Source organism: Coturnix japonica, chromosome 2 (genome assembly GCF_001577835.2).
Source record: "Coturnix japonica isolate 7356 chromosome 2, Coturnix japonica 2.1, whole genome shotgun sequence".
Classification (NCBI taxonomy): Eukaryota; Metazoa; Chordata; class Aves; order Galliformes; family Phasianidae; genus Coturnix; species Coturnix japonica.
Genome location: NC_029517.1, coordinates 22,909,384 through 22,935,121, shown reverse-complemented (window position 1 = coordinate 22,935,121; position 25,738 = coordinate 22,909,384). Strand labels below are relative to the sequence as shown.

General features: G+C 43.0%; 1 protein-coding gene across 4 annotated transcripts in view; it reads right to left on the bottom strand.

Moving 5' to 3' along the window:
• NXPH1 (neurexophilin 1) overlaps window positions 1-25,195 on the bottom strand; it is a 134,587-nt gene extending 109,392 nt beyond the window's left edge. The window contains exons 1-2 of one of the 4 annotated variants that reach the window (XM_015853663.2): window positions 25,084-25,195; window positions 23,288-23,449 (exon numbers count right to left, since the gene is read on the bottom strand). In XM_015853663.2, the coding sequence (XP_015709149.1) occupies window positions 23,288-23,341 (54 nt within the window). In that variant the 5' untranslated portion in view covers window positions 23,342-23,449; window positions 25,084-25,195. Of the gene's footprint in view, window positions 1-23,287; window positions 23,450-23,903; window positions 23,923-24,046; window positions 24,259-24,286; window positions 24,555-25,083 lie in introns of those variants that run through there. The other 3 variants (XM_015853662.2, XM_015853661.2, XM_032443160.1) reach the window with 3 other exon arrangements.
• Window positions 25,196-25,738: the final 543 nt, after the last annotated feature.

Below are 25,738 nucleotides of genomic sequence, written 5' to 3'. Positions count from 1 at the left end.
TTGATAAGAAACAGGTAATTTCCTCTTGATTCCTATTCATAAGCTTCTTATGAATGTTAACACCCTAGACCTTATGTGTGATTAAAATTAAGATTTTTGCCTGTCAATACTTGCTTCCCTGTACAAGTTTGGCCTAAAAAGACTTCCAAATTGTTAGAGTTGTTTGCATAAGAAGAGAAGCTTCACTTTATTGTGAGCCATGGCAGCCTGGTAGGCAGATAAAGCATTGCCCTAGACAGGTGTGTTAACTTCTTTGTAGTTCTGATCTTCTCATTCATTTACTTTTTAAATAACAGAGAAAAATAGATCAGATAGATGCATAATTTACAGTAACATCCACTTTCTTCATGCATATTGCCTAGCAGCAATCTCCTTTGGCTTTCAAAAGAGTAAGACAATCTTTCAGATTTTCATAATGTAGAATTTTAAAATACTTGTTCTTCTCAAGGTGTTGATATCACACAATGTTGGTTATTTAAAAATAGAACCTGTGATTTATTGTCTAAATGAATTGGACTTCCATGAACTAAAGGCCAAATCTTAAGAAGAAAAAAAATAAAAGAAATGCATAGAAACATTTCACAGACAAAATTTAGCATATTGATGTGAATTCCGTTAAAAGAAATATAAAGATAATCCTTCAAATGAGTATTAAGCTCCTCCAGTCAACATGACCACATGCAAATACATTACCTTTATGTAATTGCTTACACCCCAGCTGTGGTGCAGTACAAAGTCCATTAATATCAGTTGTCTGTGGCCTTGGAACTGAACAACATGATGCCTTTTTTTTTATTCCTATGCATCTGCCTAAATCCCTTATGTTTCTCCTACTAGGGGCAGCATGTACTACAGCCCTCTAGGCAGCTACCCACATTCCTGTCAATCCTGTATGAGATCACACTACATGCATCCTGATGAGCACCGAGGTCCTTGGCTGCTCTCCTACTAATCTCTGCCTAGAGCTCACACTATGTATTTGACAACTGCATCACAGAATAAAACACACATCTTAATAGATCTTACCTGAATCTGACTACTTACTTACTTAGTATTCATAGCCAAAGGAAAAGGAGATCAGCCCCTGGAGGAGGCTTTCAGGCTTCCACCAGGTATGGATATACTTTGGAGCTTGTAGCCTAATAAGGCATGGTAGCAAAAGGGCACCTATTTTCTTAGAGACCCAGGTCACAGCATTGCAGAAGGTACTATTACATGTATATATCATTATTCTGGGAATACTCATGCTGGAACACACTGAAGAACCCTTCCCACTGAGAATATCCCAAGTAATCAGAGATCACCAAGATTTTATGGCACACAGGACAGAGCACACAAGAAAAGACAGTATGCAACTTTCTTGGGTCAACTTGAGGAGTGATGGAAACAGACGAACAGATGCTAACAAGACCAAGGTCCTTTCCCAAGTCAGACAGACAGCAGATGAATTACGTGTCAACAAGTCTGCCCATATTCCAAAAACCTTTACTGTTACCCAAAACAAAAGACCTTCATTCACCCCACTACACACTTTTTTTGCCTTCATGAAAAATGTATTCTGACAGCCCTGCCTCAAGGAGCAGCACACAAGTGCTTCTGTGCTTTCTTGGCTCAGGCAAGGATGGCACTTATCACAAATGAACCTGTCCTTAGCCCACCCTGCAGTATTTTGAAACATGGAAATTCATGGGAAGACACATCTCAGCTGTCTGAGCTCTATCCTGAGTGTTCTGTCAAAGACACGTAATGTTACGAAAATCCTACCCTAGTCTGGACTGCTTTTCTAACAGGCAAAGTTGATTGTCACTTACACACATACAAACATTTAGATATATTCAAAATATATTCATATGCACACATGTGTGCTCACAGAATGATATTCTGTCTCCACTACTACCATCTCTGTGTCAAAACTGGTTCCCACGTGATAATTCTGCACAGCAATCTGGATAAAAAGTATGTGTATACATGGCATCCTGATTTTCAATATGAAAATTCTTAGCTAATATATATATATATATATATATATATACAAAAACAAATTATTTAAGATATACCACTTTTGTTCCTGGCTTTTGCACTTGCCCGGTATAACCTTTCAACACTCAATATCTGAGCCATTTTCAGGTCTGTCCTTGTGCTTGAACTATCTTTTCAGGCAGTCATTTTCTCACATGCTGGTTCCCAGGATTGCCATATGACTTGGCAGGGCTTGTTTGGATGGCTTACATGGTGAGCAGGGTTCTTTTTCCCTGCACAACAAGAGAGATAGTAAATCTAATTCATTCCAAAGCAAGGGAAATGTCCATGCAGAGTAGTGATAGATGGGACTCCAAAAACAACAAACACGGGAGAGGGTGAGAGAGTAGAACCTGGGACAAGGGAAAGTTGAAGCCAAAACAGGTAGGTACAGATATAAAAATCTTACATAGGTTACACTTCCAATTATCTTCTCCAGTTGCTGAATGCATAGCCCAGAATGCCTGTTCAAATAATATTCAAGAGTGACTGAGACCAGTATAATCACAGAAGCAGAGACATGGCTGCCAACATCATAAAGAGCTTTCTGCTTAGTAAAATCAAGTAGAACATGTATCTTTTCAGGTGTACATCTCAAACGTTGTCTTCTGCATGGGTATCTTGCTAAAATAAACAGGTTAATTTTTACAAATACTTGCACATGGAATGCATTCACTTCCTACACAAGTTTCCCTTACTGCACCAAACTGAACTGCTCTGCATAGCTGGCAGGTGCTTGCAATTCAAGTTATAAAACAGCCAGGCTGGGAAGGAAACAATTCCTTGCAGGTTACATGGAGCTGTGTCTCACCTTCTCTCTACTTTTAGCAAAACAATTTTTCAAAGACTTGGGAAGAAAGGATCCAGGTGGAGAGGCTGGACAGGAATTGCAACAGGGATGGGCAGCCAAGCCCATGACTGATTTGGCTTTACACAAATATGGGTACATACTGGTAATGACTAACTTTGGTACATGCATAACTAAAACTAGGAATGTTTCCACCGGTTGACACAAGAGCAAAGGAAGGAGTGAGCAGAAGCAGCTACAGATCCATACTGTAACCTTGGGAAGACATACACAATTCATGGTCACCACTGGGAGTCGCCATAGCTGTCTGATGCCTTCCAAGGGACTGAAATGGAGCTGGTAGACAAACCCAGGCTACATTTACCAGCTCCATTTCAGCAAAATCATGTAAGAAAGACGTTCTCAGTTTAGAGAGAAAACATCATACACATCTTGTCCAGCTGCAGAAATGAGATAGATAGGCTCTAGCTGCAGCAGATAAAGTTCAGATGAGACGCCACAGGAAGTAAACAAGGACTGTCCTCGTAATCTCCTCCCAAACAGCAGACAATTGGCACTCCCCAGTACTGAGCAGGGCTAATTTGTAATATGCAAAAGAATTTAAACGGCCAATCTGGACTCTGACCAAATAGCATTTGAATTTTAGCGCTTTCACTAGTGAAACTGAGTTGCATTAAAATGTAGCATAATGTCATTCTACCTTTTTCTCTGTTATTCCAATAGCTTAAGACTTCATATAATCTTAGCATTAAAACTACATTACATCTGGTTTGTCTAATCTCAGAATAGTATTTATTACCAAATACCTGAGGGCTAAAGTATTTCTCAGCATCCACTGTAAGTTAAGACCGGTTACAAAGACAGCCCCAAACTATTCCTTTATCCTACCTTGCTTTGGAAAGTATTTAAGTCTTTTGTGGGTCTTGCTAGAGGGCAAAGATCCTCATCTTCTGTGCCATACAAAATCACCATTATCCCTTACCAATCAAATTCACATTGGTAAGCTAGATAACAAAGATGAAATACACTATATAAAATAACAGTTATCTTTGTTAGTTCTATTTTTTAGTTTGAATCCTCAAGCTATTACTTCAAGCTGTACACAGTTCTGCAACTTGAATTTTGGCACTGAACAAGTGTTTATTTTTCAAGTCACAGTAGTGAAAAATGAGACACTCATGTTAATAATCTTATTACAATGTAATTTTTTAGATAGAAATTTAAAATTTTGTTTAGTAATAATATATTGCTAGTGCAATAACTTACCCTTACATCCATATTTGCAGTACTCACAGGTGCTCCTGCAGGACATACCTCTCAACCCAGAAGAGAGTGGTAGCAAATGTTTAAACATGTGAAGTGTCTGACTGTATCTTGAGTTCCTTATTTAAAATTAAACATGCATTTTTCAGTTTCACTGGGCTGACACTAACTGGGTCACATGTCAGAAAAAGAATGTCATCAAGCAATTTCTCTTCATCTTAATAGCAAACAATTTAATGCTAAACCTCAACCTGGATTTTTTTGTAACAGTATAATGGATGAATGCAAGGAACCTTCTTTTTCCTACTATTATCTTGAAAATTATATAAAGTACATGAGTAACATGTAAAGACCTGTCAAGATCTATACTGGCACAGCAAAATGTTTTGGCATCTAAAGGCTATGGCACATCTCCACTAAACCAAGAAAGGAAATAGTTCACCATTTTTTCTGTTAGGTCTCTATCAGGGATGATAATCTCTGCATAGCTTTCTAAGGTATCATAAGAAATTCAGATTTCTTTGGTTCTTTTAAAACCTTTCATGTCATATTTCTCTGCTCTGGGGTTTTTATTACAGATGGGTTAGTTGCAAAATACATGTAATATCCCAAAACATCAATCTGAAATGACATAATGAGAATAGGATTCGTGTTTTTTTTAAAAATCAATTACTGACAAATCAATATATCTTTCTCCTTTTTCTGCCTCAGTATTCTATTCTTTCAGGGGGTCTACAACTTCAGTTAAAGACTAAATGCATCAAGCTATCATATTATTAATTGTTCACAGTAGGTGAAGTGTTCTGACTTACATATTAATAACCTTGTGTGGTGTATGGGACAAGCAAAAGAGCTGGGGCTGTTCAACCCAAAGAAGAGAAGGCTTCAGGGAGACCTGAGTGTGACCTTTCAGTACATAAAGAAGGGCTATACGAAGGAAGGGGACAGACCCTTTAGCAGGATCTGTTGTGATCAGACAAAGGGAAGTGGTTTCAAACTAGAAGAGAGGAGATTTAAATTGGATATAAGCAAAAAGTCTTTTACAATACAGACAGTGAGGCACTGGAACAGGGTGCCCAGAGAAGTGGTGGGTACCACAGCCCTGAAGGCATTCAAGGTCAGGCTGGACCAAGCTCTGAGCAACCCAGCTAGCACTAGATGTTCATTGCAGGACAGTTAGATTAGATGACCTTTAAAGGTCCCTTCCAACTCAAACAATTTTGTGATTCTATGAATTGCCTTACACAGAGACATTATTGCTGCAGTATGAAGTCCCAGACAGCATCCAGCACTGGCTTGTGGAATGCATGCAGTTAAAAAGTCTGATTTGCAAAGAACTTCTCTCAGTCTCCAATTTCACTACCAGTTCCTCCATAGTTAGTCAGTCAAACAAGTAATGACTTGAATGCCTAAATTTAGAGATACTCATCAGTGATGAGTTTTATATCAGACTATGTGGAGCACAGGAAATTAGTACACTTTTCTATCCACATTCTATCCAAATTCACTGTTTTCTGTAATACACTGAGAATACTGTTTATAATCCTTAGGCTCTTCTGCTTGTACCCTTCATAAAAAGGCAAATAAAAAGAAAGAAAAAATCAAAACAAGCTTTATTTCTGCAAATCATGTAGTAATCTTGTCTAGTTGACACAAATTCTTAGATCTCCATGATTTTAACAGAAGATTCATTTTAAATCTAGTCATTCTGAATATTCCATCTCAGTTAATAACCACAAAAAAAATATTTTAGACTCATGGTCTTGCTTTCACCTACTTCCCCTCAAAATGGGATTTACTGTGGAAATGACAACAAATAAATACTACCCTCATATCTCTTACTGAATCCAAAAATATTTGTATTTGTACATAGCCATGCTAACAGGTCATTTAAGAGGCAAGCCTTGTTAGCTCACATACTGCCATACCTATATGTTCAGAATTAGGAATGCTTCATTCTGCTATCCCTTCAAAAAGAGGCTAACCAAGCATGTAGTCATCTGTGCATGGCTATGCAGTTGTGCTCTAAGCAAGAGAAATTACTGTCTCTACAGTAACACAGAAATCTCTTCTAGTTTATGAGATGCTGAGCTGCCCACACTGGACATAGTAACAATTCCTTCTATTTGTATATTAAATCTTCCTACAGAAGACATAAAAATGTTTTTGTAAAAATGTAGTTCCCAGTATCTTCACGTAATACTAAAGGTCAGACCTTGTTATAGATCTATGGAAGTCCAGGGGCATTTTTGGAAGTGATTTCAATCACAGTTCTGTTGTGGCAAAGCATTTGTAGATTCTCACAGTGGTTAAACTTCACTAATTACTCTCAACCAAGTGGAGATGGTCTCATAGCAATGTGTGTTCAGTGAATTCTTATTACAGGATGAAATAATAGCCAAACCAGTACATACACTCTGATGTCCTAATTCTACCTATGGCCACCATCAGATGTAGCTAAGGAAGTTATAAATAGTGCAGATGAGAAAAATGTAAGAATATAATAAAATGTAATTCACATTTCAGTGAACAAAATGTTTATATATTGAGAAACTGTACAATCAGTTGTGGGTAGGAAAGTTCATGCTAGCATTTCACATTTAAGGGTTTGTTTCTGCCTTAGAGCATAACATACACTCTCTCAGAACAATTGGTCTGCTAGCCAAGAGAGGAAACCACAGCAGAAGGTATTGACAATCACATATGGTCAGATCAAGGGAAACATCCGGACTTAATACCAGCTGAAGCTCTGGCCATCAAATGTTCCAAATACCCAGAGAGTAAGCTGCAGGCACCTGGGTAGTCTGATTTGTGACAAACCTCACACTTATTCCCTGACCTTACACATGGGAAAAAAGAAAAATCTCACTTTTACCAAATCATTTAAATTTAAACTCCTTTTAACCATCTCCTCCTTTAAAGTAGCACAGTGACTTATACTTGTTTTCTTATACCAAAACAGCTACAAAGATGATCTGTGCAATTGCACAAGATAAGAACATAAGAGTTAAAAATAAAGCTGAGAGAGAACTCTTGAACTCTTTTGCTATTCATTACCCCTATCTTTCCTAGTACTGTCTCACTATTTTTGTAAGACCGTAACACAATATATCCAGGCATTTTAAAAAACATCTGTGTTTAGTACACAGTTATTCTGTAAATAAATCTGCAATGAAGTTCTTGAAGGCTTATTTCTTATTTTTTAGCAGCTAAGCATAAAATATTGGGCTATAAAATGCTTACAAAACTAGATTACAGGAAGTGAATAGAACACTGTTATCTACTGAACAAATGGTGGGTCAAAGAATAGCTTGAATTCTCGTGGTGAATATGACAGTGACCTTCACATACACCACTGACAGAAAGCAATTTTATTTACATTTTTAAATCCACATAAAGGTGAAAGATGGTATTGCTACAAAATGAAACTTTTTTGTGTGTCCCAAGGAATAACTAGGCTCTCCCAAGGTCACATGTAGCCTGAATGGAGAAAGGCTTTCTCAGTTCTACTACCAGTACATTTTGCCCAGAACTTGTGGAACTGGTTATCTATTTTTATTTACCACTTGAAAAGTCTTCGTATCTTAAGATGGAGAAGTTAGAAATGAGAGATTGGTTCTTTTGCCCACTAGATGCTTCTGTGAACTGGTCACTAATTATGTCTGGACCTGCTTTAGAGAGTTACTTGTTTCAGCTGTACAGATTAAAAGGTTTACCCGTTGATGGTGAGGTGAAAAAAAAGCCTTGCTTTAAAATAAATAAATCACCTCTTCTGGACAAACAGCATTATGATGTTTATAATTCTACAATTTAGGAAATAACAAAAACTATATAAGATTTAGTGCAATCTGCATCTTTAAGAATTTGCATAGCATCTTTTTTTCCGTTCTGTGTGGCTAGCTGCCATTTTTAATGGAAAAAAAAAAATTCCCATCTGTTACTACGTACCGTTATTTTTGCTCTCTCTAAGTACCTCATGACAAAATATTTCTTACAAGTCTGATCTGTAACCACAATAGAGTCAGCTCTGTTATAAGGACAATATAAACAACTGGATTCTTCTAACCTTTCTATTTAACACTTCAGGCTTTTCCAGAGTATAGCATTAAATAAACAAGTTTATAGAATAACACCATTTTGGAGAGCATTTACTGCCACTCAGAGTGCCTAGGAGGGCACACGTGTCTATAAATTATAGGTGGCTCTTGTAGCAATGTCTATGATTAAGGTTACCTGAAGCTTCCCATAATAAGACCTTTCTTCAGTTGCTTATAAAAGTTTGCTGAACTTTAACCACTTGAAGAAAAATTTTCACTGCAAGGTATCAGCCTTACATTTGTTTAGCCTTTGTGGAAAGTTCCACACAAAATGGTTTAGAGAACAAGATTACAGGAAAATATACCTTGCTTTGATAAAGCAGTTCTTCTTTTAGAAATCCTAATGCTAGCTTTTTGGAGAATGGAAAACCTTTGAAAAGTGGTAGGGCATGTCCTTTTTGCCAGGTATATAATTTTTTACAGTTCCTGAAATGTTCATTCGAAGTTAGTCTAGTTTGCTATTTTTGTGGGGGTGTTTTCTTTATTTTTTTTCTTTTTTTCTTTCTTAATCTCAAGTCTTAACCATTATTTTTCAGAAACATTTCAGATTTTAGAGCCAAAATCACTAGTTCCTTACATGTTCCAGCTCCCAGATTCATTTGTGTGGAATAACGTTTACATGTTCTAGCTCCACAAAACAATGTGTTTGCTCAAGTCTATAGAACTAGATGCACTGACCTACTATATACCTGCAATTCTTGTTCCTGATGTCATAAGCCAATAAAATGAGATGCTTAAGCCTAATTCTCCAGTTTTCTAACTGACAGTTCCTGCCTTAGAGGCACTGAAGATGACATAGAGACTAGATCTATAGAGAGCCCAGTATTTTGAAATGTATTTAAGGACAGTGATAGACACAAGCACGTGGGCAGTTTTCTAGATGTAATTAATTAGCTGTGCATGAGAGAGGTTTTTTAAACTGTATTTAAATCCAATTTTTGCTTTACAAAGGAAAAACGTTTGGGCAAGCAGATTATGTACAAGAAAGTACAATACTGTTTAAGCTCAATATTTGCAATTTTTGCAGATTCTCCAGGTTAGAATCAGAAGGAGTCTGTAATTGCTACTATTAGGCACTTACTCTCCCTGTCTCTGTTTAAACTCCTAATCTGGAATTAGGTACCCACTGGAAGTTTTATGAGAGCATGATTTACAGAAGCTACTATACACTCCAAACTAAGATACTGCAAGAAGATGAGAAATTAACTTAAACGCTTTCTATCATTTCCTAGGCATGCACCACTCCTAGAGTTAGGCACCTTATCCTACTATTGCTGATATGCAACAGACAGAGTAGGCAGTGTAATTTCAGCTTTCTGGCTCAAGCATTTCTTTCATATCCAAACATAGCTTTTTTCTAACACAAGCTCTCAAGATCTGAAGTGGATCCACAACAAATGAAATCCTATGCATAAGAACAAAGGGTGAGAAAAAGACTTAAATGAAGTGCTTCAGAACTTACCTATGAGTAGACCCTTTTTTCTAGCTGTATTAAGCCAGCATAATGTAATGAACAAGTGAAATCAATAAAATCTCCCGTATGATTCAACTAAATAGTGGTTGAAGTGTAGCAAGCATGAGTGTGGAGTTCATACTTCTTAAATCAGAGAATGAAACTGAATCTCCCAAACCAATAATGAAACATTCAGCCAGTGGGCTGATTACAAAAATAGGAGTGAAAAGAAAGAAAAGCATTCTGTGATTGTCAGGTAAGCTATAAGATCCAACTGAAGCCACTTCTTGATAGCCAATACTCTTTTTGCTTTCACATTCCTGTAAGAATTAAGATTACTAGAGAAATTACATCATTTTAGGTTGCTGTAGTGATGGCATTTAAGCTCAAAAATAACCCAGAAGTCTATTCCAGCTGATATTAATTCTACCATAAGTAACATTTGAATGTGAGATGCAGTCATTAATCTGGGAGTAGAATTTAGCTGCATGTTGTTAGCGTCTTGCAACTGCGATATTTTCAGTGTGACTGAAAGTGACGGTTGAGCACAGAATGATCAAAAAAGAAAGCTATGGCCTGGCATATCAGCCCCAGAAAAGATACTTCATATTGAGAACGTTCACATGGAAAAATGTCCAAAGATGATATTCAGAGTGTCATGAACAGAAAACACCATACTAATGAAAACCAGAGCTTGAGTAACGTGAATTATGAAGATTATGAAGTAGTTAATGAATTTAAGCTAGAAGCTCTGGCAGAAGAAGACAATGATGAGAAATAAAGAATAATGCCTGTAAGAGGAGCTTTCTGCACAATCATTTTCTGAGACCTTGAACACTTGCGGGATTTCATTGCTGTGCTTGGTAGCAGTAATACTGTCTGAGCAGAAGAAAACCCTAACTGAAGTTTTCAGCCTTGATCCAAAGCTGTGACCAAAGTCAAAAACTTAGGTTTGTGTGTAACCTTGTCTCAGCCACTAAATGCAGTGTAAATGATTCTTGAATAGCCTGGTAGAAATAAGCACTTAAAGAGCCAAGCTTGGATGATTCTTGGATGATTTGAATGATTCTTTTTTTAGTTTCTGTTGATTTCTTTGATTTCTCAAAAGGAAATTGAGCTAGGATTGCCATTCAATTACTTTACTGATTTCTGTGCAACTTCAGTGACTCATTCATATTTTAGAACCAACCATGTTTTATTAAAGATGAACATTCTGTTCATCTTTTTGAGAGCTAACAAAAATTTTCTACTATTCCCAACAAGTCCTCTAGTAAAAATAGAGATGACCAAAGTAATATATATATATACACACACACACACATATATATATATATATATATATATATATAATATTAAACAAATTAAACAATGTGATTTTTGTTTTTAAAGGTAGTTCCCGTATCATGTTTATTTGTCATGAAACCAAAAAAAACAACAAAAAAAGCACAACCTCAGGTTTATATTTATAACCACTGGAGGTCACTTTTATGCTGGCATTCCTGCTAGGATTTCTCTGTCTATGCAGTGATATTTTTAACATCCATAAATAAGCCCAAAGTTACTTTTGTTGTCAAAGAGAGCTATCTCAATTAAAAAGATAGTTGAGGTTGCTTTCCATTAGGCCATCTTTATGACAGCTTTTGTTTCCGAAATACATATTCAGAAGACATTGGAAGCTAGGATAAATTTATCAGTGTAATTTCACTAGGAACAAATTTCCATTCCCACTGGGCATATTTATTGGAATCCGACTGTAGCTGGTCACATTATTAATAACGAACTATTTATTTGATTAATTGACCCTACATTTCTGTTCCTGAAATAAAGCCTCCTATTTTGATTTCTGTTGTTTTTTGTTGTTTGTTTTTTTTTAATTCATGAGCATTCCTTGAGTGTTTTCAGCATATTTTATGCTGGAGCTTCCTTGGGAGCTGTTTGTTTCATCTAATAGCAATGATTATTGTTTTACAGGATATGGTGTGATGTGAGCCTTCACATAATATTGTCTTTGTTCCTTACTTGACTTTGCCAATGTAAGTGCAGTACAAGTAACACTCCTGATGCAGTTACTGAATATCTGGCATTATGTTTGAACCTCTGACCATCTAAAAGATGCACAGTCCTTGAAGAAACATCCTGAGCTAACTATTCACTGGGAAAATATATATATATATATTTACATAGACATGCATTGAAAAAATATAAGAAAATAAAATGGATAACAATATAGGAGAATTGAAAGGTTCTGAAGTGTGTGAACCTCTGTAGCTGGATCCTTATGCTATTATCCCCACAATTGTCAAGCTGTTTTTCTGTGAAATGTTTACCATCACAGGGGGATCGTTCATGCTTTTCTCCAACCACATAATCAGCTGCAGCTAAAGTAAGGAAAAAAGAGCAGTGTGGAGTGTGACCCATAGAATGTGCAAGTACATCTCTATGAAATTAGAATTATATGATGTATAAGCAACTAATTTGCTATTTAAAAAGTTATTAGCATAAATCTACTGTAAATAGCCTTTTCTAAACAGACAGAAGAATTATTCTTCATATTTTTACAGACTAAGATAAAAAAAAAAAAAAGGTAAAGTATAGATGTATTAGCTGAAATTCTGCCCACCCCTCCTCCCCCCACACCCCCCCAAAATCCTAGAATTTAAGAATTCATCTTAAATTAATCATGCAATGTGGACCACACTCAAATAGGTGAAAGTATCAGTATTGTCTTGAACTCAATCTAATTTCTCTACAAGCCCTACAAGCACTGCATTCCCACTAGTGTACAAGTTTTCTTGACAAACACGTGAACCCATATGCCTCTGATTTCCCACAGTGTTTTGAGGTTCGGGAGTTTAACAACTTTTCATGAGGAACAGAAGTGTATGCAACTGTAAGGGGCATGAAGTATGTGAGCAAACTTGAGTCAGGGACATGTCCAGATAGATGAATTTTAGCCTGAATCTCCAGGCTAGCGAAGTCACAGCTCCACCTGTTGAGCTAAAGCAAATCATCCACCCATAACAGTTAGCAACACAGGGTTTTTTCTCTCTCTTTTTTTTTCTCTCTTTTTTGCCATGCAGGGATCAACAACACAGTTCTATTTGACTAAAGCAAAACATAAATGTTGAGAGACAAACCATTTAGCCATTATTCTAACCATAGCCACTGAGCTATTCTGCCAGAGTACAAAAGGACTTGGATGTAAACAGTTTCATGGCAGGCCAAAGACAGGATCCCAGTTTTCTTGATAAATTTACTAAAGCATACCACAATGAATGAAACATTGTTAGAAATGAAAGAATATAGAAGCTCTTCAGCTCCTTCTGCTTTCACAGAAGTCTGCACTGACCAAATACAATGGATATCACTAGCAGAATATTTACAGCATTCTAGACGTACATAGATATTCATTCATATTTCTTAAAATCCTTATTTCTTTCTTCTGTGCTATTTATAAATAGACACTGCAAACAAAGAAACTCCAACTATAATGTAACAAAATATCATTCCCAACCACCTCATAAAAATGGAAATCAAGAAAAGGACACTTTTATGACCAGAGTATTCAATGGCAAAGTTCTCTCAAGTCTGAACAGAGCGGTAAACATGTGGTATTTTTATGGAAGAAAATATAGTTTTGTGAGGTTTTTTTAATAATATGATTGTCAATTCAACTATTTTTCTGAAAGGGGAAAAAAAACTGCAATAATCTGCAAAAACAGATATCAATAGCAGTTAGACTTCAAATCTAGAGCACAGATATAATACTGCATATAGGACACACATGGCTTCCTCAGATATGCCACCATTTGCATATCTTTGTAATTTTAGAAAACAGTAAGTGGTGCTTGAACACTCCAAAAACACATTTACCAAAAGGACAAATGAATAATCTACTTGAAAAGCCTACTTTGGAGTTCATTTCAAAGATAAAGATGTTTTCCAGACTATTTATACAGAAGTTTAATTAGTAGAATGAATAAGTCGTATCTCGTTATTTCTAAAATTCAGAACTAAGTAGAAAAAAAATATTATTCAAAAATAATGTATAATTTTTATTATCAAATAACTTGCTACCCAATAATTATTGTGAAAAAATAATAAAGGAAATATTTTTAGAGCAAGGGATGATAGGTAGTGTAATGTTTGCTTATAAGCACAATTCTGTAGTAGATTCAAAGTAGACCAGATGTAAATTATTACAACGTAGGATTCATAAAAACGTAAATGCATGATCTTTTCTGGCACAAAAGTAAAAAATATATCCTTAAAACAGAAAATAAAAAAAAATAAAAACAAAAAGCAAAAACCTTATGCATTCACTTCCTTATTATTCTTGTTCAGTAAAACACTGAAGCCCATGTAAAGCAATTCTCCTTTCTTCATTTAAACTTATGTTTTACAAAAAGCAGTCACAAAACACTGGCATCTACTCTAAAGTGTCTGATGCAACCCCACAATTTCAGAATATTCCATTCATTGTTTGGAAAAGAAGCAGTTGCACCTCCTCTAACCTACTTAGTCACACATTTCCATATTCATTTGGACTACATTACGCTGAAAGACTGAACCATATCATTACAATCTGCTAACCCACCCAATAACTTTTTCAAGGCTTACATTCTGCTCAGGTTAGCAAATATTAAGCGCATTAAAGATACAAACATATGCCACATTCTGATACCTTTATGATTCTGTGGAATAATGTATTATTACAGTGACTGGTACTATCTGAGCCAGCAGAGCTACTCGCAGAGTAGACATCAAGAGAAGAGTATCATTACTTGATTAACTGTAAAGAAGATGAAAATACAGCAGCTGATTTATCAAAGGCCAGATGATGTTGTTCCTTACTCGCACCAAGTGACCACTCACTGAAATGGCTTCACTGAGTTAAGAATATCCATTGTGTACACAACTACCAAAAATCCTATTCATTTATTTTTATAATTCAGATAGAAGTAGATAATGTTAGTAAAAGGTCTTATTCTTGTACTTCTGTTTGCAATATGTATTACTCTACCATTTACTGCAAGCAGTCCAATGAAGACAATTGAACTGTTTGTGAAAGCACATATAAGAAATAGGTAGATATATAAAATTATGTGTACTGTTGAGGCAACATATATCACAAATGAAGGCAGCAGGATGGAGTCCGTCTTTATTAGTGGTCAAGGCTTTTATATTTATTGTGCACATTTCTGATGTCTCATCCCTGTATTCATACTCCTGCTTATTTTTCTGCTTTTTGAAGACCCATTAACTTAGCAATTGTCATCCATAAATCTACAAAATTATTGCTATGTTTTACCTAGCATTGTTGCCAAAAAAATCTTCTCAATGTGCAAAACATTTCCAGAGTAAGCCTTAAGAAAGCACCCTGTATGCAATGCAGAGTAGCTGCAGTAAGTGACAACAGAAATTACTCTAAATTAGAGTCAAATTACCAAGTAACATTCTGATTTTAAACAGACCAATATTTTACAATATTACTATTGACTGTGCAACAACTGTGAGGGCACAGCTTTAATATTATTTTTATTTTAAGTCTGTATCTTCTTCTGAAAGCCTTCAAATGCTATGGATGAGATTGCAAATATAATAAAAGCAGTCCATTAATTTTATATAAGTAATTTCATGTACCTGAAGGCCTATGACAACACTTCTTGACAAAATAGCTTAACAGAAGAATTTTTCTTCTAAAGTTCAATCAAGAATGGCTTATAAAAATATTATGGTACAGGTGGTCTGAACTTTCCATAACAGAAATTCCATTAGTAACAATTTTTGAAGTGCTGTCAATTATGCTTTCAATTTGAAGAGGCACCTGAATAATGACAATCAATCCTCAGCAATAGAAATGATATACTTAATCTTGAACAGGAGACAGAATCTATACTCCTACTGAGTCTGCTGATCCCAGGGACCCCATCCCGGCAATCATCTAATTTTAAGGAAATGTACAAAGAAATAGCATAGATATATTTTACTTAGTACCTTTTCAAATGTTTGGCAAAAAGGAGAATGATTAAAAGCACACACAAAAAGAAACAACTGGGCTGTACATACAAAGAAACAACTGGGCTGTATGCAAAAGAAACAACCAGACTCTTCATTCTTTAGATTTATTTTCAGTAAATGAGCCTGGATTAGAAAATGAGATTTGAGGAAAATAGGGCACTAGTATCATTATCATTTGGTAGCCAGTCAGAAAGCAAAGTTAGCCTCAATTCTTCCCTTTCCACAAACTTCAGACATGGAAAAAGCATGTTATCTTTCCATGCATTGATGCACTGGTCAATCTGTCATCTAAATGATGAAACAGCTAACAGAAGGGGTGATACCCCAGAGGACATCAGCAAAACCAACATGTGAATGGACAAGACAGAGACCAACTAGCAAGAAATTCCTTTTAAAGCAGACACAAGGGACAAGAAGGAAATATTACTGAACTGCCCCTTGGAGAGGTAGAGACAGGGAATCTGGAGAGATAGATGCAGCATGCAAGGCAGATGAACGTTCCTGAGACATTTGTCACTAGGTGTACCGCAAGACACTGACATTAATGAGGGTGGCATTTGGAAGATAAAAGCAATATCTCTGAAGCAGACAATACAGTTTCCAGGCACCACTCATGGGGACACGGTGTAAACAAAACAGACTGGAAAATGATCACATCTAGCAGAAGTACCCCAATCACTACCGATATTCCTGGGAGAATATGGATCAAGAATAAATGGCTTAGAGTTTTGTCTGTGGGGCTGATGGAGATTGTGGGTTGTTTATCCTTGTAGCCCAGTCAATTCCTATCACATTTCTTTATTGAAAGGCTCTCCATCAGTCATCCACTTATACCTTCCTTGTCAACTGTCGGTGTTTCATTGACAAGTGCTTTTCAGGCAGTAGACCTCTAGAGGACAGCTCTGTCAATAGTGAGTGGGAATTTACAGGAATGGAGGATCTTGTGTGTGATTACCTCCTCTTGAAAGCAAGTAGGGAGCTGGAGTATACCCAAGCCCTGGCTGTCTGAACAAAAGTAAGTGGGGTAAGCCAATCTGGCTGTCCCTTGTGGCTGTCTCAGAATACCACTGCCCTGAAAGTGATGTCAACTCTTGACTATGCAAGAGAACTTTTTCAACTACAACCCAGAAGATGGGAATCATCAGTAATTATTAATCATTTATTGCTCTCACACTTCATTGTCAGTCATGTCCCATAGCCCATTTTGATTCTGATGCTTACAGATGTCCCTGATCTTCCCCAAAAAGAAGAGGATGCAGTGCTATGGGATGGCATGAAGCAAACCCAAGCATCACAGAACAACTTTCCCAAACCCAGAGGCATAATTCTGGGGGTCTTTGATAATTAAATGCAAGATGTCATCCCTACTCCCCAACCCACTCAAGTATTACCCCTCTAATCAGCGTATCCCAAGAAAATAAAGAGGCTGTTTCACCATTAAAAGAAAGCATGTCAACAGCAACAGTAAATACATTGACCTTCCTATCCACCCATCCACTTCTTCCTTCAGGAAAAGTGATGCAGGCAACAAAACCCCAAGTCCAGAGTGGGTTTCGATTACGGTCTGTGCAGCTCTGGCTCGAAATACTATTTCGGAACGGGGTGTCTATGACGGAGGAGTTTCCATGGACCGGCTTGCTCCCCGGCTGCGCACAGCGAGCGGTGCCAGCGGGGCTCCGCGGCTGGAGGGAAGAGGGGCGGCTCCGAGCGCTGTCCGCGGTGCTGGCTCCGCTACCTGCCGGCCCCGAAGCTCTCCAAGGTGCTGAGCAGCGGACCCCGGAGCCCGTGCGGCTGGAGGCGGCCGAAAAGGTGCGCCAGCCCCCGGAGGAGACTGGGCGAGGCGAGGCAGCAACAGAGCAGAGCACTGCAAGTCAGCCTTGCCTCCATTCTGCTCCCTTCACAGCCTTCCCCAACTTGAAACGTCCAGACTCTCTTACAGAGAGAAAACAAAAAGAAAACCACTTTTTTAAAAAAAATCAGCTGGGCTAATCGTGCACCAAAGAAAGTTTTGCATGCGGATCCAATAACAAACAAGAGGAAGGAAACAAAAATTAACTCTATACTGGATAAGGATAAGCTCTTTCTTTTTTCTTTTTAGTGTTGCATGCAGGCAGCTCAGATCCACGTGTAAAGATGCCCGTGTTCCCATCCTGTTGCAGAGTGCCAAGAACCTCCCGGCTGTCCTTCAGAACCTTCTCTTTCTCTCTCCATCTTGGGCTGTGGTAGAATAAAACTGACTGAATTCCTCCTTTAATCACAAACAAGTGCATCAAGGCAGATTCTGGGAAAAGAAACTGTTACTAAGCAGCGACCGGTGTCGTAGTAGTTAAAGTAGAAAAGCCTCTCACAAAGTCAATTCTTATGTAGATGAGGCGACATAAGAGCTTTTCTCTCTCTTAGCGGGCTTAGTGAATTTCTAATTTGCCCAAAGAAGCCCTAGAGGAATGAGGAAGAAAGGGCGGGAATATTGGGACTGCCAGTCATAATAAATATTGGCATGCTCTGGATTGTCGCCTAGAAATACACTGAAAATGAGATCCAACATCATTGTCTCAGCCGAGTTATTTCTCTTGACCTTCGGTTTTGTCCACCCAGGGTGAACAAACTTCCCAAAATTGGCATCACCCCTTCACTCTGCAAGACGCACTACTTCAGTCTCTCTAGGTCACAGAAAGGCAAAGTGAATGAGAGGCAGTTTCCCCACCAAAGGAAGGACACTCTCAGAAGTTTAAGATACAGCCAGAAAAACGTAGGGTTAAACAATAAACTAGGAAAAGTGCAGTCCTGGGGAACAGAGAGCAGTTTCCACTGCATTGAGAACCCGCCAATATATATCATATCAATAAAAAGGAGCTCTTCGAAAGCTTGCATAGTAATTGAGATTGGAGATCTTTTTTGATATGGGTTGGCATTTCCTCATATCAATCTGACAGAGCCAACTCAGGAAATTGCTGGTAATATTCATCTGGGGAGCAGTTTCATTAAACGTAATTCATTCGACTTTCACAATAAATTGAGTGACATCCTTACAGCAGAACCTTTTTATCCTTGATGAAGTGCTTGCCAGCCTTTGGTTTTCCACTTTATTGTCACATTCCTTAAAGCAGAATCGTCAACATGTCAATCTGCTGCATGAAAAAAATGCTAAAGCTGTATTTACAAAGCACCCAGGAGGTGGTTTAATGCTGACTTATAAGAAGAGCGAGTTGAGAGTTAAACTATCTGATAAATCACAGCATAACTTCATCCAAGCCCAATTGAGAGAACAGAAGCCAATCCTAGAGAGGGAAGGATGGCTCACACATTCATTTTCTCCAAGTGCTGGCTATTCCGAGCAATTGGTTTCTTAACCTGCTTCACCGCACTTTCCAAGACGACTGGGAAATTGGCTTTTTGTTAATTAAAATGGCGGTTTAGGGATGCAAGGATGTATTAAAGGGCTTAAAATGGATACCTCTAAGTGACAACCTGGAAGTTTTGGTTATTCAAGGGGGAGGGGATACTGGATTCTGTTCAGGTGCCTCCCTGAAAGCTGAAATCTACTCAGAGCTGCCTTCTACAGAGATGAAAACAGCATGTGCTAAGCATCAGGAAGACCCCTCCCTAAGCTCCTCCGGACGGTCCTTGTGGTTGGGAATGAAGGAAGCGTGCAAAAAAAAACAAAGTAAAAAAATGCATCACTGTATTGCCTAACAGAAAACTAGAGCACTGGAGTTAACTTCACCAGGTGCAACTGATTCGAGACCGATTTCTACTCCCGTGCACCATCTTCCGAAAGGGTAACTATTTCCCCTACGCCACTGCGAATGCGTCCCGAACTCCTTTAGAAAAGGGGAGCGGGATTGTCTCGGGAACATGTCAGCTCCTCAGCACAAAAAGCCACTGATCTTCCCCAGCCCCCGCCAAGCGCTCTCCCCCCCTCCACACCTCGGACGTCAAATTGAAAAAATGCAAGGAATCTCTTGTTTGGAAGAAATAAGCAGTACAATAAAAAAGCAGTAGCCGAACGCTTTCAGCACTGAATGCCTCTGAGAAAATACTGTGAGTGGTGATTATAACAGGACAATACCTTCCCTCTCTTTTGTTTTTTGTTTTATCTTCGCTGCCTGTAGTGCTGTTGTGTTTTTTTGGTGTTGTTTTTTTTCCCCTTTCACATCAAAGTAGGACGCGATCAGCAACTATCTTAAAAAATGGGGAAGAAAAAATGAAATCAACTTATCTTCGCAGCACGTGATATCTCTCCACGTTCTCCATAGCTTTCATTAACCGGGGTGAAATGACCGCAAACAGTGCGACACAGAGGGAAATTAAATGTACACAAACTGCGGAGACGCCAACCCCCTGTTTACCCCCTCAGCAAACACCGCACCGAGTGTGCCACCGCTGAGAACAATTGGAAACTGCTCTTCTTCGCAACATTTTTTGCAGGAGAGCCCCGCTCAGCTGTCGGAAGGCCTCCGAACGGTGTGGAACGGACCTCGAAATCCCACCGACAAGGGAGGAGGTTAGCAGGCTTTTTGCAGATACCTCTGCCAATGTCGCCCTGTAAAACACTGCGCCCAGGAGAAGCTCCCCCGCGGAGCATCCTCCTCGCAGCCCACGTCGGGTGTGCGTGTGGGGGTGGGGGGAATCATCCCGTGATTTGCCTTTGCTCCGTTTAAGTGCTGCAAGGAGGAAAATCTCCCTGCCAGACAACGCTTGTGTTGAGCCTAATTGACAAATCCGCCGCTCCGGGCAGGGACCAAGCAGAGAGCAGGGTGATCCCATCAGAAGGGATGCGAGCTGCTGCTCCTTCCTCGCACGGGATTGGAGGCTGTCCCCGACGTGGGGCAGGAGAGCCGGGATTGCGGCTGGGCCCGCAGGCAGCGGGCGGTGCGGGATGTCGCGCTGCGGGCGGAGGGCAGAGCTGGTGCTGGCCGCTGCCGACAACCCGCCGGGCCCCGCTCGCACCGAGGGGCTCCGTGCAGCCTGTGGGAACTGTCTGCCTCGGCTCTTTGGCCCTTTACGGAGCTGGCCCGCCGAGAAACAAGTGGTTGGAAGCTTTGCCGGCTTTGCCAGCAGCTCTGCTGTGCGTTTTGTAGTCGCTTCTGCAGCATGTTGCTTGTACCCCGGGAAGAAGAAAGTAAGAAGAAAAGGAAATAAAGGCGGGGAAAGACAGCCTGGAGTTTTATTTTGCTGTGGTGTCAGGCAGAAAATTCACCGTCAGCTAAGTAGGAATTAAACGAGAATGTTTCAATGAAAGGAAGAGTGTAGGACCTCGGTGTCCTTATGCACAGACAGAAATGAAGCCCAAAAAGAAGGAAAAAAAAGTCTCCAGTCTCCGAGCGGGTTTTTCTCTCTCAATATTTGCACGCTTCCTCAATGACAGTTTTGAGCTCGGCGCAGCACTGATAGCTGAGAAAACATTACTCATTAGAATACCACCGAGATGCTTCAGAAAGGACAGCGAGGTGTCTCTGGGTAAATCCTTCCGACTGTGGCATTTTGAACACTTTGTGCAGCTCTCTAAACCTGAGAGAACAAAATCACTGCGGCCCGTGGAGATTAACTCCTAATTCTACCGCATAAATACAGAGCCACTCGGTTAGGCCAAAGGCAGCGAGCTCCCCGTGCAAAACAAACGTAGTATTTGCACTACACCGCACAGCTCAGAACAAGGAGAAAACGCATGTCTCGCACAGGCTACTTAATGTTCTTATCAATAAGCATAATACAGCCAAGCATCTCCATCCCAGCGAAATTCCCACTCATTGCGGTCAGCCGTGACCTCTATAAATCCCAAGCAATAAGGCAGAATGGCATAAGGCTCTATTAAAAGGAGGGAGGGAAAGCAGAAGCACCTCTCTATCTTTTTTGTTTTGGTTGTGGTTTTTTTTTTTTCCGTAAGATTTCATTAGGAAAAGGTTGAACTGTGGAAGAAGAGCTGTTCACCCGGTCGGGGGGGTCATACAGCAGCAGTGCTGTAATGGGGAGGCTCGGGGCGTTAGCTGAACGCCGCCGGATTCGGGAGGGGGGGACGGCTGTCCTCTCGCCCACAGACCACAAACTCGGTGGGAAGCCGTTTGAGTCGTCATTTCGTTTCCCCTTCCTAACAGGTTGGGCACCGGCAATCTTAATTCCGAACTGAGTCCAAGAAGAGAGACACAGAGGGAGAGCACCGAGCGCTGCTGCTTGGCGCTTCCACTCGATCACTTTAACACTGCGAGGGCCCAACGCAAACTTTCCGACTGACTCCTGAATGCAGACAGAGGGGAGAGGGGCCGGCATCGCCGAGCGGGTTCCGACCGTGGGAGGGAGAGGAGCCGGTGGGACGGGGAAACACTCCTCACCCCTCCGGGCTTTCTTGCCGAAGAGCGCACCCTCTCCCCTTGGCTTCCTTTAATTCCCGATTTTTTTACCCCTTATTCTCATTGTTTCAAAGGAAACTGACTAACTAAATAAATAAAAAATCATCTCCTTTGCTCAGTGATGCCAAGCAAGGAAAAAAAAAAAAAAAAGCAAAAAAAGAAGCATTCAGGTAATGAAGTCTGTAACTAAACGGTAATTGAATCAGCATAATTTGCACACTGAATGGTTTTCAAATGCTCCCAGTTTACAATTAAAGGAGAATTAATGCGCTTGTTGTTCAGACTGCGGCACATCAGAATAAATCCAGCGCTGTTGTTGTAATGAGTCGAGAGCAGTTTAACTGCCAGCAAACACATTTAAAATTTAACACGACGTATCGATCTCGCTCCGGTTCTTTGATGGATCGTTCCCGGCTCTCCCCACCCCTCCGACACACAACGCGACCGGCGGGAGGCGACGCCCGGGGGTGGGGGGCGGCGGGAGGGCGCGGGACGGGCGCGGTCCCCGGAGCTGCGCGGCCGCGGGAGAAGAGCGCGCACGGACCCGCCGAGCCCCGCACCCGTCCGCGATTGGCTGCCCCGCGTCGGCCGCGCTGCCCCGCAGCTCCCCCATGCGGCGCTGGAGCATCAAGGCAGGCAGACGCGGAACGGGGAGCGCCGCCGCCCCCGCCCCCGCCGCCCCGCAGCCTCCGCCGGAGCCGCGGCCGGAGCCTCCCGCGGTCGGGAGTCGGGGCGCTTCGACGGCTGCTGCTGGCCGAGGAGCTCTTCCTTCCCCTCCGCCCCGGGGATGAGCTACCGCCCGGCGTTCGCCCGCTGAAAGCACCGCAGGCGGCGGCGCGGGCTGCAGGGAGCAGCCTGCCTGGTTTTGTTCCTTGCGATTGCGGAGGGAGCGAAGTGTGCGCTAACCGAGATAACGCCTCTGTGTACCCGCGTTCCCCCGGGAATCCTAAAGGAGATTCGCCACGGAACTCGGCGGCGCTTCACGCGGGTGCACTCGCTGTGCCGGCAACGGGGCCGCACGGCAACGGGGCACGAAGTTGCTCCGATCCCGAGCCCGAACGCAGCCCCGCAGGCACTGGGCGCCCCGGCCCGGAGGTGGCACCGGGACACCGCGCACGCTGCCCCCCGGCGGCGCGGCCCTTCCCCGGGGACGAGAAGTTCCCTCCGCCCGCAGACCCCCGCGCCCCTCTGGCCCGGCCCGGCCCGACCGCGGGCTGCCGGCAGCTGCCGTGAGTTTGTTGGTTCTCCGACGCTCCCCTCTGCCGGCCCGTGCACTCACCAAGTAGAGGGTGGGCTGCAGCAGGAGGACCGCGCACCAGTACACAGCCTGCATCCTCGCCGCTCAAACTTCCCCAGCGCTGCCTTCGCTGCCTCTTTGTTCCTCGCAGAACATAGATCCACCTGACATCCACTTTACGGAACAAGCGGAGCTCTCACCAGCCTAGACAAAAATGAAATTATAGACCTCATGACCACAAGACAACGTTAGGCTCGAGACAAGGGGGGATGAGAGGTGTGTAGGAAAGGGGGGGTGAGGGTGGGGGGGGAGAAGAAGGAGATGGGGTGTGTGGATGGGGGTGGAGGGAACGGAAAACGATTAAAATCGAGTTAATCCGGCAGCAGAGCGGAGTGGCCACCCGGTCCGGGCTGGCTGCGGAGCGCCCGGCGGCAGCTCTCCCCGTGTCAGAGCCGGGCTGGGGAGCCCCGTGGTGCGGCTGGGACGGCCCGGGGGTGCCACCGCCAGCCCTGCGCGCCCGCTCTCGGCGGGGGCCGGCATAGCGGACAAGGGCAGGAGGTGCGAGGAGCGGGGCTCCTGCTGCTCCCCGGGGCGAATAGCTTCGTCGCCGGGCCCCTAAGGCAGCTCCGCGACTCCCCCCGCGCCCCCAAGCGCCCACCTCCCTCCTCTCGCCTCTCCGTGCCTCGCTCCGTGTCGGGGACGCGCTCCGGAGCGCCCCGACGGGAGCTGCCCCCCAGCCCCGGCCCCAGCCCTCCTCCGGCCCCGCGCCCCGCGGGGGGGGGCCGCGGCGGGGATACGTACGGCGTGGGGGATCCGACGGCTCCGCGGGGCGCTCCATGGGCGAGCCTAGAGGGGCCGAGCGCCGCGGCGCAGCCCCCCGCCCCTGCGCATCTCCTCGCCGCGCTCCGCACCGGGCTGTCCCGCCGCCGCTGGGCATCCGGCGCAGGCACTGGCTGGGCGGCCGGCGGGCTCTCCCCCCCCTCCGCCTCCCCTTCTCCGCACACAGTCGCGCACGGCTCCGCCGAGCAGGAGGACACTTACGGGAGGAGGGAGCTGCCCCGGCTGCCCGCTCGCTTTCGGCGGGGGGCGCGGGCAGGAGCGGCGGCAGCGGCGCTCCGGGGCGTCCAGGGCGATTTGTCTCTATTAGAAATGACTTATTGGCGAGGGAGCGGCGAGCGCCAGCTATTTAACTTCAGATAAAATCTATCTGCAAAGACCTTGGCCGATCATCTTAAAATAAAGCGCCGGAGCCGAGCGCTGTCCGAGCCTCACTGCTTGGGGAGAGAGAAAGAGCGGCGGAGGGGGGAGGAGGGGGGGGCTGGCTCGGCGGAGGGGGAAGGGAGGAGGGAGGAAGGGGAGTTCAGCGGCGTCCCATCCTCTCCTCTGCGCGGGGTGATGAAGCAGAGCCCTCCCCGAGCGAGCCGTGCGCTGCCTGCCGCGCCCGCGTTGCCCGCCGCGCTGCCTCCCTGCCCGGCGCCTGCGGAGCTCCTCGGCCTCTTCAATTTCCCTTCAGTTTTTCCGCTTCCCGCGGGGGTGTCCCGTGCAGCCGCGGCGCCGCTCAGCCCGCAGATCGAGCTGGGTGAAGGCTGCGGGAGCCGAGCTCCGGGATTAAAGAGACGCTTTTCCCCCGCCGGCAGAAACCTGTGGCTGGGCAGCCCCTCGGAGCGAGGCTGGAAGGCGCATCCCTGCCCGGTGCTGCGGCGAATCCCGCCGGCTGTCACGCAAGGAGAAAGGTCTCATCGACCTTGCTTTCCTTCTTCTTCACAAGTCCTCCGGGTTCTTTTCCTGCCCTCTTCCACACACTCCCCCCACTCCCCCCTCCCCATCCCGCGTCTTACCAATGTGACATTGGGACAGGGTGAAGGGGAGGACACCAACAGCACAGGGCAGCCTTCCCAGATCCCCAGCCACGATAGCAAAGCTCAGATTTATCACCTCCCAAAGGGGAACCAAGAAGCAAGCCAGCACACTGCACAGAGCGAGGAACAGGAGGGAGGGAGGACTTCAGCTGTCCTGCCAAATCCTTGCTTCTCTCAGAGCATGTCCTTGTACTTAGCATTTGCAATCTGAGGCTTGAGGACCGATCTGTTTTAATCTCGGGCCCTGGGTTTGGAACACTAACATAACAGAGCAGTGGGCAAGGTGGTGAATCCCCTCTGGAAGAGCAGCACGGTAGTTTCCTCCATGGCCATTCCAGACACCTGGAAGACGGACACTTCCATATGGCTCCAGCACCATCCCTCTGTCAGACGTGGGACACTCACGTCATGGCTTTGAACAGAAGCTTGCAGTCTGCAAGGAATCATGCTGTCATCCTGCCCCTCAGACGGCCCCTGCAATACCGTGCGGGCTCCAGAAGCCTGGGGACTTCATGTTTCAAAGGGGTAACAAATCAAAAATCACAGCTGACTTATCCTTACTGCCAGCTGCCTCCTTCCTATCTTTTCCACTCCTATTTTCTCAGAAGTTGAGAGGCTTTGTCTGCATTTAGTA